The sequence below is a fragment of the Alosa sapidissima genome, chromosome 6 (genome assembly GCF_018492685.1).
Source record: "Alosa sapidissima isolate fAloSap1 chromosome 6, fAloSap1.pri, whole genome shotgun sequence".
Taxonomy (NCBI): Eukaryota; Metazoa; Chordata; class Actinopteri; order Clupeiformes; family Clupeidae; genus Alosa; species Alosa sapidissima.
In genome coordinates this window covers 19,737,096-19,756,187 of record NC_055962.1, presented here as the reverse complement: position 1 = coordinate 19,756,187, position 19,092 = coordinate 19,737,096, and the positions used below count along the sequence as shown (strand labels likewise).

At 45.3% G+C, this 19,092-nt stretch overlaps 1 protein-coding gene across 4 annotated transcripts in view; it reads right to left on the bottom strand.

The window, feature by feature from the left end:
- Positions 1 to 6,431: 6,431 nt before the first annotated feature.
- The window catches only part of akap7 (A kinase (PRKA) anchor protein 7), a 32,054-nt gene continuing 19,393 nt past the window's right edge, over positions 6,432 to 19,092 (bottom strand). For 2 of the 4 annotated variants that reach the window (XM_042096182.1, XM_042096185.1), the window contains exons 8-9: positions 9,499 to 9,534; positions 6,432 to 8,853 (exon numbers count right to left, since the gene is read on the bottom strand). In XM_042096182.1, coding sequence (XP_041952116.1) covers positions 8,636 to 8,853; positions 9,499 to 9,534 — 254 coding nt within the window. In that variant the 3' untranslated portion in view covers positions 6,432 to 8,635. The remainder of the gene's footprint in view (positions 8,854 to 9,498; positions 9,535 to 19,092) is intronic. The other 2 variants (XM_042096183.1, XM_042096184.1) reach the window with 2 other exon arrangements.

The following is a 19,092-nucleotide window of genomic DNA, read 5'->3' as shown; positions in this document are numbered from 1 at the left end:
AGTTTTTAGGTTTACTCAAAGCTCAACTCTGTGCAGTTACAGTATGTGTGACAGGGTTGTGCACAATTCGAATTGCAATTCTGCTTCCTGTTTCCTACCTCAATTGAAATGCAAGTGAAATTCAAGAATTGAATTGGAATTTAAGAGCCAGTTTCAGTTCAATTCTGGAATTTTGCACAAGCCTGATGTGATGTGTGAAGTGTTGAAGTAGAGCAGGGTATGGACAGGAATTGGTTTTCTCTGGTGCAGGTGGACTAGGCCTAAACCAGTGGCCTATTAGAGCACCACGTGAGCCAGGACTGTCGCTAGTTCTCTGGAGGTGTAGCTGTTGTCTGAGCTTTCATCACCTATTGCCATCAAGTCAGCATGTCAGGACGAACAAGAAGACCGTAGCTGATCGAGTGTGCATGCAGCATGCAGAGATTTTACGGGCCCTGCACTGACATAGGGCCCCCAGAGAGACACCCCCCTATATATTATTGGGGGTTCTAGAAGTATTGTCTGTCATAGGGCCCAATTTTTTTAGCAGCCCCTGGACAGGTGTACCACACAAACAGACCTCCATTTGATTAGAGACGGCACATTAGAGTGGAAAGCTAAGGGAAAAAGAATTAGGCATAGGCTACTAACTCCATTGTGGGCACGACGTGAGTGGGAACCGCAGGTGATGACTGAGTGGTGGGAACGCTGCAGAGGCCGTTATGGCTGTCTGCCGCTCAGCGTTCATTAGCCGACGGCAAATTGGCTTCATCGCACCAAGAGTTCGAATAAGAGGTCACATTCTGCGCTCCACATTTCCATGGCATGCGCGCGTGTATGTTATTCCCGGTGGTCTATCTCGCCTCTCTCTCTCTTCCCCGCGGGCTCTCTCGGCAGGACTCCACGGCTAATGGCCCCATCCCTCGCCACAAACAAGCAAACGCTTAGACGGACTTTATGGTGTATCATAACTGAATAAATTCATTCAGGAGAGGCCCCTCTTCTTCATTCACCTCCACTCGTTCCCATGGAAATGAGAAATAATCAACAGTCCGGTACTGAACAGAGACAGGAGATTACGGCTGGATGATTGTTTGAAGGAGGTGCTGAGGTGAGAGACAGACAGAGGTTTAGGCACACATCATTGCAGATACAGACAGGGGAAGGTACTCACCTGAATTCATATTTAATTAGCTCTAATTAGAGAATGATGCTTAAAGAAATGCCTGCCCTATCACACCATGCAGTGGCAGGCATGGCAGCAGCAAGACAGAAGAAAACAGTGACAGATAACACTGTCTTGCTGCTACGCCTGCCACTGCTAGTAGTGACATAAGATATGGATCTGTTTGTCTCAGGCATGATTCAAGCATGCATGGTGTGATAAAGTGCAGGCATTTCTTGTGAGAGAGTGATTGGCTGTTTAGGCCAAGTCTCTCCATGTTCACATAAGAGAAATCTTAATCCCAACCACATTCCCCCTACAGTATACATAACCAGCTAAGCTGATCAATGAAACACCTTTGAGGTTGCAGACCTCATCCAAAACGGCCTGTGCAACCCCCACTGCACATGCAATTCTCACCCACCCCAGAGGGCAAGCGCTGTGCTGACAGGAGTGTGAATGTGTGTGTGAAAGGTGACATGGGTTTGACCTCCGTTTCACTTCTGCTGAGACTGGCGGTTTCGCCATGGGGGGAAGGAATGATGCAATCCACTGTGGGTCTCAAATTGTTGCACGAATGAGACTACACCACTCATGGGTTTAAATATACAGTGGGGGTAAAATGGTCATTATCAGTCTCACTGTTTAGTTCACAGTGGCAAAGGTGCTTCTTTTATGTCGCTCAGACACATGTGGTGGCTGTATAATAGGCAAACATTAATTAATGTTAATTAATTAGCCTACATTATAATTACTGGTATATATATATATATAATATTATATTAATATAACATTATATATAAACTACTGATGTATTTTGTATATATGTTATTTATTCATGACAGCACACTTTATGCAGATATTATAGGTAGGCTACCGTTACTATTGCCAACAGCTCTAACTCTTTATGTCTCTTGCTGCTTCAGCTGCCAGCAGCACTGGTTGAAGCCTGGAAAAATTGTAAACAATTGTTTTGGCACTGTTCCTTTTAGCTCTTTGTGTCATCTGTGTTCACTGAAATCATTTGGTCATTAGAAAATATGTGTGTGTGTGTGTGTGTGTGTGTGTGTGTGTGTGTGCGTGCGTGCGTGCGTGCTGTAGGCCAGCGGAGAGGGTGGGTGGGTGTGGGGTCCTACGTATTGTGAAGTCTTGATAAATAAAGCCCCCCCCCCCCCCCACCAAAAAAAGGATAGCATTTAGATTTTTCCTGACTATTCCCGAGCAGTGATTATCTCAATAAGTGCATTTATTCTGTTGGCACTTCCTTGGTGTTGCCATGGACACATTCAGTGAGTATGTTGTGGCTTTAGTGAAACTGGCAGTTCTCTGTCCTTCATCAGATAGCAAACCTAGCAATTAGCTTTCCATCCTTTCATGACACTGATCTCTCTAACCACTGTCACAGCTGGGAGAAGGAAAGCCTGGTCTCAGACTCAGGTGGCAGACCTATTTCATTTTGAGTAGTGGGGTAGTCAATAAATATAGACAGGTTTATCAATCACTGATAAAGCTATCTTGATCTTATCAATTATTTTCTCAGTGGTTTTGGCTTTGGTAATGAGTAATGTTGTCACATGGATGAACGCTGATAAAAAGATAAAAGACAGCATAAGCTACCGAGAGAAACTCCAGACGTTTCTGTTACACCACTACATCTTCTGGCTTGAGGCATATACTGGGGTTTATTTTCTCTGATTTCAAGACCAGCATAGTTGTCACAAGACATGCCATATATGATGCTGAAGGGTACTGTGTAGCCTACTTTTACACAGGGGGTAAGCCAGTACTACAATGTGAGCAGTCAGGTGACTGCAGAAACTGCCCCTATAATTGATCAGTAAAAGTGATTTTTAAAAAAAATCTGGATCCTGATCCAGGTCAAGATGGATCATCATGCAGGAGGATTGTAATATGACTCTCTACTTGATATGAAGTAAATTGGACTATTACTTTTGAAGTCATGTAAATGGATACACACACGGACTGTCAGACTGACTATCAGACCTGATTATAATACCCTCTTCCCCCAACCAGGGGTGAGGGTAATAAATCTGTTCAAATGTGATGCGTACAGGTGTCCAGTTGGAATTCCTGCAGCAAATTCAACTGCATGTGACCAAATGGCTATACTTCCACACCCTTTCATCAGTCTGAATAAAAACTGCTATCTGCCTTTAACCAGAGGTGATTGTTTTGTTGCTGTTCCATGTTGCACACAATCCATACAGATGTATAGGAATGCAAGTGGTGTGGAAATAACCCTAATTAACCAACAAAATGGATTTTTTGTGACACAAAGGCATTGGGGGGAAAACTCAGTGGTTCCTGATTTGCATTAGGTCGATGGAAACCAGCTTGGCTGCTGCAATCAATGTAGTTAATTTGTTCAGTTCAGTGTAAAATTAATCTTTGCCTCAATCCGTGCAGTCACACAACATAATATTTTAATTCTATGGGGTGTATGAAAGGACTGTCTTTAGACAGTGTATGTAACCTACATGCACCATGACAGAATTCTATATTCCAGGGGATGACGGACAGTAGGATATTAAATATGAATGCACAAAGACCTTGTGGCAGGGGCTGTTCTGTATGCAGTCGTCACAAACTAAATACAGACAAATTCCATGAATATTTATGTTTAGGCCGGTTACACGCTTTTCTTGGCCCATGAACGGGTACAAACCAGAGAGAGAGCTGGTAAATGATTTAAATATTTACATGGTCTCTCTCCTTGGATGACCTGTTTTTCTGGGAAACATGATGCTTGTTTTAATTGTAATTAAGGACAACAGAAAATGGAAGTTACAAAGCAGATCTTGACTCTTGATGGATTCTTCTTGATGTTCAGATTCTCCAAATCCAGTGATATTATTTAAAACAACCTTTAAGGGTTGAGCATGGACCTAAAGGTAGCCTAGAAATTGTCAATAGAGACATACGTTCTACTTCTGTGGCAGATACCCGTGCTGCACTCCTGGGTTATAGATTCAATTTACAGGGAACACCGATGGAAAATACAGCAGGCATGTACAATACAGTTTAACTGTACTGCAGGTCCTGTCGGATAAAAGTCTGCTTAATGCAATCAAATGAATCCTCATCCATGATGAGATAAAGGCTTAAAGGATAGGGAAGCAGATACCTAATGGCCACTGGTCTTAGTCTACTCTTGCAATGAGTACATGTGTCTTTCACAGGGCAAAGGACGCACAGGTGAGGTGACGTCAGCTGATCTACAGCACAAAGACCATAAAACCTCTCTATGGACGCCTAACTTATAATAACTCAGAGTCTGAAGAATCAAAGGTCTTCCTCTTGGAATTTATTGGCTCATTGACTATCAACTTCCTTGTCCGCCCATTGATTACCAGAGGGAATTTCTCACCATTCGCATCAGGAAACAATTCACATTGCAATTTAATGTTTGAGGTGCACTCCATTATACATGTCATACTCATTTGTCGATGTGCCTCCTCTCGCATATAAATTGTGTTTTATAAAACGCTGTCCAGGTGGAGGGATATTGAGCTTACAGCAGCACTTCCCTTTGGTTTTGTGCAGTCTCAGTTCCTCCAGGGCCCACTCTCCCATCTGTCCATCAACAAGCATGATCCCGCCCTGGTACTCTGTCAGCCCATAAACAGTGCCACCTCAAAAGGGCCATTAACACAAGCGAATTAGCATTCTCTAGCGTTCAACAAGTTCTCAGCATTCATAATAAGACCATATTAACAAGAGTATAGAAGTGTTGTTTGCTGAAGAAAGAGAGAGGACAGACGCGGACTTCAGAGTGTTGCGAAATCTCGAGTAGCTCGAGAACGCAAGTGACTCAAACTACTTGGAGAATCTCGGCCGCCGCCTCCCACGTGTTCTTCTCCTCACGCTGCACTGGTCGTCTCTGGTAGGCGTATCCGGCTGCCCTGCCAACCGGACCAAACGTAAAAACTCTTCTGTGCCACGCAACAGTGCTATATAAAGATGTTGGTGAAATTGGGACAGCTCTAGAAATGCCTTGGTATGTGTGGCTATGAGACTGTAGGTCAGTATGTGAGATCTAAACTTTACTGTTTTATGTTTGGGTTTATAGCTCTTAGCAGACACTCTTGTCCAAGAGTTACAATGACTTCAATAAACATCACATTGACATTAAAATTAACATTAAAAGTCCTTGTTGTTTACATAAAAAGATACACATAAAAGGAATAGACAAAATATAGTTTTATGGTTAATATACTTGCACGCTGAATGTCATCATCTCACATCATTATAAGGAGCTCATCCTCTTGCTAAATGGGGACATTCCTATCATTATTAGAATAACCCTGCAGCATACTGTATGTCCCCAAGTGCACAAGTATACTGTACATTCATATAAATGAGGGAAGGATAGATTGTCTGGTTGGTGTGGAAGGTGAAGATGATGGGTACTGTTTTGAACAAACATTCTCAACTACATCAGTGGGAAAACATGTGAGCCTGTAAAGTGAAGGTGAAAGGACTATTGTATAGAGGATTGCATGCCACTTTGTTTGCTCGCTTGCATCTCTCTCTCTCTCTCTCTCTCTCTCTCTCCACTCTCTCTCACTCTCTCTCTCTCTCTCTCTCTTTCTCTCTCTCCCTCTCCCCCTCTCTCTCTCTCTCTCTCTCCACTTTCTTGCTTTCCCTTCTTCCACCCCAGCAGATGGTGCCCTCTCAGGGTTGGATCCGTTCTTTGAGGGTCAGAACAAAAATAGAGAGAAGAGGGGAGGAGAGGGGTAAAAAAGAAATAGATTTCAGGGGGGATATTGCGGAGGTGATGCAAAGATGTGGATTTGGGCAGTCGTGTGCAAAACGGCTCTAGGGAATGGCCACAGTAGTCGTCATCCCTTTTGTGCGGAGATCTCTAAAAAAAGCAACACTTGGATGAGCTCACTTCAAAAACCTTTTGAAGGAGAATGCCTCCATGCATTTGTTTTCTCAAATACTTGTTTTAGAGCCGTCTAAGGGGAGACCTGGACATGGCAGCACTTGAACGAAAATGCCACATTCCCTTTTGAAGGTAGACTGTTTAATGCATCTTTTCATAACAAAATAGAAATATGAATCAGCCAGTCACTTTAAAGTAACATTGTTATTTGTTGTACAAATTGAATCTAAGGCATGTGCAGCATCTTAGTAATGCAAACATTTGGCTGAACATCATCTAAAGTTGATCTGGGACTGGGGGAGCTCAATACCACTGTATTTTGATTTCCATCACAGTCATTACACCCCTCATGGAAGAAAATGGACGGGAATAGGAAAGAAAAATCACATCCTGCTTTTATTGAGTCGGACTGTTCGCCATGACTGATCATATTAAATGACACTCAACATCTGGCAGAGCTAAAGTAAAAAAAATCAAAAAAAAAAAAAAAAATCACTTCATCACATCTGACTCGCCGTGTATGACAGCAAACAAATGAGTATGAAATGGGAAAATAAAGCATGTATCCTGTTCTTTTTAAGGTTTTGGTGAAAGTTTCAGCTGGAATACTAACAGACGATGAAAAGTAAAAAGCATTGAAAACATGTCTCTGAGTGCAAGGTTATGACGCAACATCCATGTTCTAATTGAATAGTTAAGGCCACTTGAAGTGGTAGCTAAGGTCGCTCTTTGACCCTAATGAAATGCAAAAATAACTTTTAAACTTCAACTTATGTGTTTGTGCTTTTTGCATGTAACAACAGGTTTTAAAGACTTTTAAGAGAATTTAAAATGAGATAATGCAAAAATAATTTAAAGATAATGTAAAATATGGGAATCGTCCAGACCTGTCAGATGTATTCACCTTAGTCATTGGCTTAAGACAGTGAGCTCTCAGTGTGTGCGTGTGTGTGTGTGTGTGTCATTATGCATGTAGGTGTGTGTGTGTGCGCCTTAGCTTTTCATACACATCACATTAACAGTCCATTTTTTGTCAAATATTACAGCTGCAACAGCAATACTTCATTGGCTATGGATAGGCCATTTTCCTTCGCGATGTGTTGTCCTGAACACTGTCCATCTAGGGTCAATGAGTGGTCAAGGCGGTGCATGTGTCCTGTGCTCTCCATGGAGCTCCTGGATGATCTGAGCTCGCACCGACGGCTGGGTCAGGAGAGTCCGAATGCTCCCCAGTCTCTGCCGGACCGATTTTCTCTGACAGTCCAGGGCCTTTCTGATGGAGCTCTCATCACACTCACACCCTGTTCCAAACATCAACAATGAGACAACACAACCAAAAAACGAAACAAAAACAAGAACCAAAAACCAGACGTAATAAAAACACTGGCTGGCCTTTTGAACTCAAAACATGATGGTTGCCAATCCTCTTAACCCTTTCCATCCTGCCCCACACTCCCTGCCTACAGCCCCTGTGGAGTTTTAAAGCATCCTCACCCCCCATATGGACATTGCTAGGATTAAAACGCCACTGTTTTTCAAGTTTCAGCAAACACATAGCACTGACTGCACAATGTGTAAACATCGTTCACAGCATGTTTTTCAACTGCATAGTCCATGATAATAATAATAATAATAATAATAATAATAATAATAATAGTAGAATTTCATACGAACTCTAAAAACACATTTCATTGGTCTTAGTTTCAGACAAGGTTTTCGGAGAAGCTGGCTTTTTTTTGTTTGTTTTGTTTTGTTCTGTAGTGATATTTTAAGGTTTAGTCGAGATGTGTGATTGTCTTTGCACCGATCAGCTGATGTCAGCTCGAGACTGGCCTGCCTGTTTTGCGGTTCTCCAGACAACTGACCGCAAAAGAGATGCAGGTGTAGTGTGTGCCTGACCATAACTGTCCATCTTCACCACCAAGTGTTTGAGCACCCAGGGTTTGTGTGGGTGTTCGACAGTTCGATTCTAGTGGTAACCTCTGCACAACAGGTCAAAGTCTTCCACTCAGGGACCCAAGATACTTACAAACAAATACACACACTCACACATACATACTGTCAAGGACAGAAGAGAAAAGGTCACTCTAAATGAAAATGGAAATAGTCAAGAAAAAAAAACAAAAATAATCATTTGTGTACACGTGGAGAGTGTAAAATGGTGATGTGAGAGTCAAGACAGTAGAATACGGTGGGTTGTGCTGAGCTGCTTGGCAGGGATCATAATTCAGAAAGACAAAAAAATACAACGGGAAACAAAAAAAAAAAAAAAAAAAAGCTGCACAAGCTTCCAATCTTCTCAAATCCTCACCGCTGCATATCCAGGATAAATACTGTGCAACACTCCAAAAAAAAAAAAAAGCCTTCAATTCTCAAGGGAGCTCTTCCACTTCTTCTTCCTCATCTTCTTCCTCATCTTTTGGCTATTCATGTAGTCTCTGCTGCCCAAGCTGTGGGCACCTCTGGCTGGTGCCCTGCCTTGGGGTGGGGGTGTGGGGTGAGGGATGTAGCAGAGGCTGGGCCCCTCAGTGGGCTGTGCTGGGGGCTGGGGGGCGGAGGTCAGGGGTTTGTCGGCTGGGCAGTCATTTGCTGGCGTTAGAGTTGAGGGTGTTCGCTGGAGGCTGGGTTGCCGTGGGTGACGGTGTGGGCGTGGGGCCCTCGCCTTTGGTCTGGGCGGCGCCGTTGCTCTGCTGCGTCTCCTCCATGTACTGCTGCACGGCCCGTAACACCGCGTCGTCCACCAGACGCTTGCTCAGGCTCACCAGTTCCTCATCGTCTGGCTCCGGATGCTTCTTTCCACCTGAAGACGCACACGGATGCGCAACCGCAACCGCGCACACACACACACACACACACACACACACACACAAACACACAAACACACACACAAACACACAAACACACACACAAAACACACCAGAAGGGAAGGAAAGGGATGCGTCATTCCCACTGTCTAAAAAAACGTGCAACCAACCTACTGAAAACTAACCACGTGAACTTAGGCTCAGCTGAGCAGATCCCAGTAAACCCTCTGCAAAGACTGAGCTTTGTGATTTAATATACATTTCAAGAGTTTGGTGAAATTATTACTGCTTACTAATCTAACAGTAATAAATATTGTGCTCTACATGGCATCAAGCTACTTGCACTATCCAGAAAGAGTAAAAAATATGGCGGTTTAATTATTAATTTATTAAACTGACATGGTATTTAACTGGCATTAGCCTTGATAAAGGGGAAGTGGCACTCATTGTTGCATAATGAGACAAGGCTAGTGCTATTTCTGCTGATAGGGTGTCAGCTAGGTGTCCTTGTTTGTCAGCTACACAACAGTGGGTTCAGTGGAGGTGGGGGATCAAAGAGAAGGAGTGCCATGTTCTAGGAGTGGGTGGGTGGATGGATGGGTGGGGGGGGGCCTCGTAGCCTACAAGAAAGAGACACGTACTTGTCCGTGAGGCTCGGTGAGCTCTTTGAGTAAGATCTGCAAGACAAACAATATCCATTTAGCAAACCATTGTACTACTTTCAAAAAAACTTGTCATTTATCACCAGCAATTTGTTCATCTCATGTCGTCGTTTTTCTCAGATTCACCATTATTCCCCCACTCAACAATGCAATCGGATTAGATGCTGCTGAAGAGACGGCCAGAATCACAGCTTATAGCTCATTCTTGATTCGAGTCCTCACCCAGCATGCCATTATCAGATTGCTTATGATTGGTTACAGACACTTGGATGTCATTTGAAGCCAGATGGTTCTGGAGCATTTCTGCAGGATGAGTCGGTTCTGATTGGTATTACTATCATTCAGGTCTGCTGCAATAGGCTTTCAGATTCATGAGTTCAGCTGTGCTTTAGCAGTTGGGCTATTTTGCAGTTAAACTACCATTCAAATCTAACTTAAAATCAGTGAATAATCATTATTACTGAGATCTATGACTAAACATTACCAAAAGCCGGAGTTGTGATACATGACAACAATTTAATTAACATTTTTAATGTCTTGAGTCTAGTAAAATGAAGACCACCCCCCCCCCCCTCCCTCTTAAATTTCCCAGCTTTCTGTCTGGCAACGCATCATTTATGAGCAGAACTAACTGCCGGTGGAGAACGACAACAACAACAACCAACAAGCCGTCTGTTTATCGGCCTGGTCAGGGGTCCCAAATTACTTAATGACATACAGCAGGCTGTCTTCCTCAAGGGCCCGAGGGCATTCATAACTGGTGCAAACCTGAAAACTTGCCCCTGTATTCAGCTATAGGCAACAGATGAGAAAGTTCATTCAAGATATTTTAAAAACCTTCTAAAGTGAAAATCCTTATATTACACCCATCTTCATATGCTAACTAATTCTAAGTAGTGCCTGTCACTTCTGACACAATTTAACCTGTCTAACTAGTGCCGGTCACTTCTGACACACTTCTGTCTTTTAAATGGAAAGAATGAGAATACAATTATTTCCTCTATCTTTGGCTGAAAATGCCAAAAGGTGATATAAAGCAACTCACTTGCAAAATTAACATTCAACAATAAAGTAATAACACTGGCTATATATTTTCCTGGATAAACAAAGCGCTCTAGCACCAGCTGCGGGCTGCATGTTCTCCAATGTCACCATCTGAGACAATCACTAAAAGCCAATAAAACAAGCAAAAGCAAATTCATGAAATACTGTGGAAGCGATCAGAAATAGGCCAACTGAGAACCAAGTGAGTGAGAATTTGAGCCGTGTTGCTTATTTAGAGAAGGCCAGGCATTAGTGAGCACTTATGCTTCTTGTCACATAGTGTCCGAAACGGGAAAAAATGCTGCCTTTTAAGATATCTAACGGGAGCGAGGCATCTAGGCATGTCCCAATCAAATATTTCTGTGAAATGCTGCCTTCTGAGATACCTTCGTTTTGCCGAATTTTAAAGGCAGTGTAGATGTATCTACACGTTACATCTATAGATGTAACGTCCAAAATTCTGTGAGCAGCTATTGCTGAAGCCGAACGTTACGTTATTCTGCTTTCTGGTATCCTGACAACGGTGTTCTGTGTTGCTATTTTGCTATCTTGCTAGGCTGTCCGAAACAAAGTTTGTAGCTGGTACCTTGATGCCTGCTATGGCAAGTGACTCGTTAGAGAGCAGCCTTACGTTTCGGACAGACCCATACACTCATCCTCACAATGTCAGGAGTTGAACTTTTCTTACTTTCAAGACTTTCACTCAAGTTTTATCATTATAATGTAAAGCTGCATATTCAATGTTTGACAGCATCTCGGAGATAATTCTGTCAGATAAATTTTACACTAGCCCCAGATCTCCAGAAATTCTGTGTGAACCCCCTCTAATTAGGACACACCTCTCCGTTGAATGATAATTAGCCTTCAAATTATCCATCCACTTCAAGAGTATTTTTGCATATTTTCAAGCACTAATTATCCACCCTGTCCATAACATTAGATTGCATTTTTTCCCCACAATTTTCTTTTAATAATTAATTTAGAGCTCCAGTGTTTATAATTGTTCACTCATCATGATTGCACAAGTGTGAATGACAAGAAATGAAGACGCACAGAGCAATCAAGCTCATTCAAGTGTTGACGTGCTTGATCACCACTAGGAGACAACGAGCAGAGAGAGCCCACCAGTCCTGATGGTCTCCAATCCCACCTCAGCGTTTTCCACTCACACCTCCAGTCTGCTCCATTAGTGCATGGGAGCAGGACCTACATTGTGACTTTCTTTCATCCGAGACCGAGAGTGCCAAGGACTTCTCCCATCTGAAGCTTTCGGCAACATAAAAAAGCTTCTCGGTCATTAGCTGGAGGGGGAGGTCATGGTGCATTTTGGCACTATTCAAAGCCAACGTCGGTGGAAGCTACCAGCGTGAAGAGTGCACTTTGTTCTCTCCGCTATTGTGCAGCTCAGCAGGTAACACAATTTGTCCCAAATGTGTCATTTCAAAGCCAGTTCAGATATTTTGTGTCTGAAATGCTTTGTCCCACATGTTGAGGGATGGTGATTTGATGGCTTTGATTTCCCTGTTGAGTAAAACTGTCATTTAGACAGTTCATGCTTCCAGTTAAAAGGCTCTGACTCGACCAGATTTCAAAAGCAGGGACAATGCATCTCCCCAATGTTGGCAGTTATATTAGTCATGTGTTCGTCTACAACATTTAGTGTGCTGCCTTGTCTGTTCTGAGAAGACCATAGAGCACACAGTGCTCCCAATGCAGCTATGCCAGGAGCGGAAACTTTGCACACGGCTGCCTGCCCCCCCCCGGCTAATAACAGCTAGGGCTTCTGAGTCACCAATCAGCCGGGCTAATTCACTTACGAGCGCAGCGCAGTGTCTTAACGAGCCAGCCGACCGGGAAGTCCTGAATCGGGGCACCGTGGGAGCAGTGGCATTTCCTGAGGAAGCGCAGCGGCAGTGTCCCATCCCAGGGACGCGCCTTTCCTCAGCGCCCCTCATCCCCAGTGCTGGGGTCAGAGGAGGAAAATGGGGCAGCGGAAAGGGTGGGGGTATTATGGGATGCAGGCGGAGCTGCGCATGGCTGCTGCGGCGCTCGCGGCGCTCACAGCGCTACACTACGCTGCACCGCACCCACAACGAGGCTGCACGCTCAGACCTCAGCTGTCTTACGCACGTTACATTAGGCTGCACGCACAACACGGGGCGCGCACACACAGGAGCGATGGTCGCTCGAGGGAACGGAACTGAATATAGACCCTTTCAACAATAAAAACAAAAACAATGCTTGAACGTTCTATTTGGGCCCCAATCTACTTCCTCTGCATTAAGATAACATATGGAATGTTAAAAAGGAAGTCTTGTGGGGCCAACTATGATGCTGATAATGGAACTCTCTTGAAAGGGTCCATAAATAGTGGGTCAGGGAGGAGCTCGTGGGCTGGCAGCATAGAGATGCTACATGCCGCCTTCGCATACTGATGTTTTCAGGGCGACTACTGCAGGGATGGAATCCACTCGGCTTGCTATGCTAAGCAGACTGCTGCATACCGCTGCGCACAAATGTTAAGAAAGTCTTTTCAAAGTCGCATCCAACCCTGCACAAGGTCAGTGCTTGCATGTGTTGCGTTAGGGTCAAATTCAAGATCGGCAAGATGGATTTTCCGCTGCTATGAAATCAGTCCTTGAAATAACTGTGACACTGTGACCACAACTCCAGGAGCTGCAGCGAATCGAGAAGTTACAATGGCAGTGCTTTCAGTGGCAATCCTCTGTTCAGTATTCCGCCATGTAAAACAGAACAACCGCAAATGTAAGCCTTGGCGTAACCTCCCCTGTCTATCAAGCAGCCAAGTGGTGCTTCAGATTGGTCACTGCCGCTGGAGAGAGAGTCCACTTAAAATCCATATGTAAACAACAGAAAACAAACAAAGGAGTGTTTGACCAGCAGCTCCTTAACAACAACCTCCTACTCCCACACCGTCCAATCTCTGACCACATGAGAGGGGAAAGAGAGAGTATGTAAAAGAGAGAGAGAGAGACAGTGTGTGTGTGAGAGGGTGAGAGTGAGAGTGGGAGTGAGTGTGAGAATGTGTGTGTGTTTGTTTGTGTGTAAGAGAGAAAGTGTGTGTGTGTGTAAAAAAGAGAGAGAGAGAGAGAGAGAGAAACAGAGACAGTGTGAGAGTGGGAGTGAGACTGAGTGTGAGAATGTGTGTATGTGTCTGTGTGTGTGTGTGTGTCTGTGTGTGTGTGTGTGTGTGTGTGTGTGTGTGTGTGTGTGTGTGTGTGTGTGTGTGTGTGTGTGTGTGTGTGTGTGTGTGTGTGTGTGTGAGTGAGTGAGAAAAAGAGAGTCCGGTGAGTGTAGCCAGTTGCTGGTGTGGTAGATTCAGGGCAGCAGCATACTTAAGTATTCCAAGGCTGCCAGTGCATTCCACCTCTCCCTGCCATCGCCACAGGGAGCTATCAGTGGCCCAACAACACTGCTCCTGCTCCTGCACCAAAAACACACTGCCCCCCTTCTCACCACAGCGGCACGCTCAGGCACACACCTACACACACACAATTGCGCACACACACAAATGCACAGTGTCCAGCTGTGCTTACACTTGGAGGGTGCCATCATCTGACTAACTAAGTATCTGATCTAAGTGACAAGAGAGATCCCAATACGCGCCCTTCCTCTATATCTCCCTACCCCCTCCTGTTCTCACAGTTCTCCTGCTCTGCCTCCACCTTCATCACCACCACGTCTCTCTCTTTCCCACACACTGGACAGAAGTAGGGCAATGTGTGTGTGTGCGTGCGTGTACGTGTGTGTGAGTGCGTCAGTAAGTGCATGTGTTGTAGTGCGTCTGGTGTGCGTGTGTGTGTGTGTGTCTGTGCGTGTGAGTATCTGTCAGTGCCTGCAGTCAGTCTCTCTCTCTCTCTCTCTCCCTCGCTCCTGGGTTTACGCCGGGCTAAAGCAGCGTGCACAATGCTCTCCTCACATCACATGGATGCGAGCAGCAATCCCTGAGCCTAGCAACAGAAGAGCGAGGGCTGCCGCTGCCGCCGCTGCTCACCGAGGGGTCACGTCCAACATCCAGCACAGGGAGAAGGGACCTCTCCAAACACAACACAAGCTCTCTGTGTGTCAAAGAAAGTCAATGAGCAGGGGGGATGGCAGCTCCCAATGAATGTAGCCTCACTGCATTGCCTATTGTGTGTGATTGAGAGCGCATAGAGAAAGGGGGGGGGGAAGGAGAGAGAGAGAGAGAAGGAGAGAGAGGGAGAGAGAGAGAAATAGAGTAAGTGACAAAAAGAAAAAGAAAGGGAGTGAATGAGACACACACACACACACACAAACAGAGACAGACAGGGGCTTCTCCGGAACCCTGGCACTTTGACAAAGACCAACTCGGCACGTCGGAACACAATGGTGACAGAGTCCAAGCCTTGAGTCACGCACGAGTCTCAAGCTTCACGTGTCTGCTATTTTACAGCTGCTTATAAAACAGAATACACACACCCTTGCTCCCTTGGTCTCTCTCTCTCTCACACTCACACACAAATAATCACACACACTGTAAAGCCCAACCCTTAAGAGATAAGAGCAGATTTCTGAACCTCTCCTTCACACGCCTGATGAAATACACCCTCGTCTCCGTTGCCACAAAGCAGCATTAAGACACAACAGCAATCCCCTGCTGTAAGCCAATCGTGTTAAGAGGCAAGTGGGGATTTGGTGAATGTGGGACAAAGTCCCGGTAAGCACCGACCACCCGGCGCAAGCAGCAGCAGCAGCAGCAGCGGCGGCGGCGGACTTACTCAGCTTCTCCTCGGCGCGGGAGAAGGGAAAGCAGCACAACTGCCCCATGGTCACTCTTTCCTCTCCTCTCCTCTCCTCTGCTGGCTTCTCTCTGTCTCGCTCTCTGTCTCTCTTTCTCTGAGTCAATCTCTTTCTTCGCACTCCTTTCTCCCTGTTGCTGTTCTTCCTCCTCCTCGTGTGTGCCTCCCCCTCTCTCGTGCGGTGTCCTCCTGGATTTGTATGTCCAGCGGAGTGGAGTAGCGCCTCGCTCCGCGCAGCCCTTTCAGCCAACCAGCCGGCGATGGAGCGAACGAGGGAGCGAGTGGGTCTCGCTCGGTCTGCTCAGCGAGCGTGTGTGTGTGTGTGTGTGTGTGTCAGTGGAGAGGACGAAAGGGGGGGGGCTTAAGCTCCACCCCCCCCCCCCCCCCCCCCTCGCTCACTGCCTTGAATAATTGCTGTGGAATGGCGGGCAGAAGACAGCCGCCGTGAGTGTGTGTGTGTGTGTGTGTGTGTGTGTGTGTGTGTGTGTGTGTGTGTGTGTGTGTGTGTGAGTACACATCTCTCTGACTGTCTGTGCACTTATTGCTCTGTGACTACCCAACCAATGCCCTGTGAGCAGTGCTTTGCTCGTGCAGCTGATTTTTTTTCACACTCTTGTATTTTCCTACCACAATAGATTCCGCCCTAATACATTTCCCATGCGCCGACATGGGCAATTTCCTAGGTGATTGGTAGGGGGGGAAAGTAAAACACTGGCCATACAAGCCTGGGGCGCCGCACGCACACGCACACACACACACACACACACACACTAGCGTGGTCCCCAGGCACTAAGCATTCAACTCCATGCTCGCTGTGGGCTCTGAATGCGCTCCCGGGAGACTAGGGTGTCGGACTGAATAGAATGCAATCTTGATGATGATGGTTTTATTCAGCCACTTTGATGCCGAAGAGGGAGATGAATTTGTATTTGTATGGGGTCTACACAGCAGAAGAGTCTTTCCCCATGATGGTTATGAAAGTGTAATTACAAGCGCTTTGACGTAATTACTCCCCATCAAACTTCCCTCGCACATAAAGATAAAAAAAAAAAACATCCCTGCAATTATCATTTTAGACCCGGCAATGAAAACCCGGACTGCAGTGAAATCAATTCGAACACAGCCTGTCAGAGCAGAGCATAGCGGAGGTGACCATTTAACCAGTTTACTTACAGACAACCACATGGACGGAGGGGCCTCTGTGGTCACTGCCTCATGGACAAACAACACAAGAGTAAGAAAAAAAGCAGTATGGTGCTATGGAATCCTGCAGCCCAACGAATATGGCAGATATACACAACATCTGGATAAACACAACATCTAAATATATACACAACATCTGAATATGCACAACATCTGTCGAGGAGGGCGCCTCTACAGACCCTGGTGCATTAGGAATAATCAAAGGTGATTGTCCTTCATGTTTTTCCAGTCCATTACGCGTATTAAAAGGGAACAAGAGGTACTGCACATGCGGTCTCTTTAGGATTAAATGCATGTAGCAACGCTGTTTGCCAACGCGTGTGGTCATTTGTGGGCAGATTTTGATTTCCAGCATTTCTATGCGACTCCACTACTGGAAATCACATGCCGATAGGACCCAGTGGATTCAAAAGAACTTGGGTGGAAAAAAAAACATCAGCTAATGAGATGAGATTGAGGGCCAGTGGTTAGCTAGGGGTTTGGGGGGTTGTTGTTGGTGCTGTAGTGTGTGCGTGTGTGTGTGTGTGTGTGTAGGGGAGCATCATGACGAAGAGCCACTGGAGCGAAAGAAGGAGAAGAGCCGCCAGCGTAAACACACAGCGGTGCCCATGCAGGGTGCGACCCACACACACACACACACACACTCTCTCATACACACACTCTCTCAGACACTCAGACACACACACACACACACACACACATCTGACCCCTCTAGCCTACTCCCTCGTATTAGAGGGTAGAGGTTAAAAAAGAAACAAAGAGAGCGGCTGGGAGATAAAAAATTGAGACGGTGAAATATAGAAAGTGAAAGAATGACAAGTGAATGGAACAGAGAAGATCCATCCTGACAGATGGACAGTTCCATACATGCATGCACAAAGCAGACCGATTTACAGAGAAAGGGTAGAGAGGAGGAGAGACACAGAAGAGGCAGAATTATAGATCCAATAGAAATATAGACTCAAATGAATCCATAGCTAGCTCCACACGGCACATAAAGACATGGAAGACATGGACGGTGCTGGCAGACTTATGCAGACAGACAGATAGAGCGACACAGGGAGAGGGAGAGAAAGAAAGGCAGATTTATAGAGATAGAGAAAGAGATCCAAAATGGATCCACAGCTGCAGAGAGTGCAGAGAGAGATGAAGTCAGTATGCAGTCTTGGGTACCCATTAGATTTGCTGTTTTAGCAGGTTTATGATGACTATATGCATTTATTTCTCATTCTATATATTAGATATTCTATATACTATACATCATATTAGAATCCATCCAAAAGACAGACAAAATATTAAAAAAACCTAAAAATATATACTTCTGGTTCTGGCTATATTAGTCATAATGACCAATCTGACAAGCTGGAGGCTGCTGACGAAGCCGGTATTGGTATCAGAAGGGGGAAGGAGGAGATGACACCTTGCAGAAAAGCTACAGCTGAAAGTGCACACTGTTCCGCAAAAAGTGGGACAGGCAAATGTTTCTAATCAAAGAACTTCAATGAGGCATACTGAGACCGTATTCCTACCCAGGCCTACAATGAAGAGGGCCTCTGTGACATCCAGTATGTTTCGGGTGGCCCCTCCTTATCACGCCATGCTGAGAGTCTACGGTCACAACAGGGTCATCTTTTTTTTAATACTGTGTACACATTTCATGTGTTTTGTGGTTATATTCTCATAAAGAGAGTGAGAAATGAATAGGTACAGTCCTCATGGCACTGTTGAAGCACAACATGTAAAGTGCCTAAAGGAGCTTGCACACTGCTCCAAAAAAACCCCAACAAACTCCAGCAAACACCAACAGTTGGGCCAGTGTGGGCCGGCCGTCTGTGTTTGTTGCCATTTGTTTGATGGAGTCGTTAAGAGTTTGACATGACAGTTGGTTTTATGAACATTCCAAAGACTACCAACGGACAATTTCCAACAGCTGCCAACTTTAGAATGTTGGAGTTTGTTGGAGCAGTGTGCAAGCTCCTTAAGACTTTTGCCCAGCACTGTATGCAGACAGATAAAGTCACGGAGAGAGAGAGAGAGAGAGAGAGAGAGAGAGAGAGAGAGAAAGAGAGGAACAGAGAGAGACAGAGGTAAGTCACCAGGACCCACCCAGCTCCTCATGACTTGATCCCTGATGCTCTGCAAATGGCATTCAATTAGACTGTGATCTAATTTCCTGGGCTGGCTGGAGGGCTGCAAATGGTTTTATAGGGGGGAAGAACAAAACAAAACAGATATCTCCAGAGATGCGATTTGGAGATAATCAGAGGCTTCTTGGATTAGAGACAAAGCGACTGTGTGTGTGTTCGCCTTTTGGAGTGGGGAGAAACGGAAGAGTGCATGTTTCTTTTTACTCGTTTATCTACGAGATATGATACAAGACAAGGAAAAAGTAATGCACTAAGAGAACACAGCCACACGGTCACTATGGATGTGATCCGAGAGCACATCTGTGTTTCTCTCTCTGTGTGTATGTGCCCCCATCAGGCATGTGTCTGTTTCATCCCATCACACGTGACCTGTGAAAGCCCCCCCTCTCTCTCTCTCT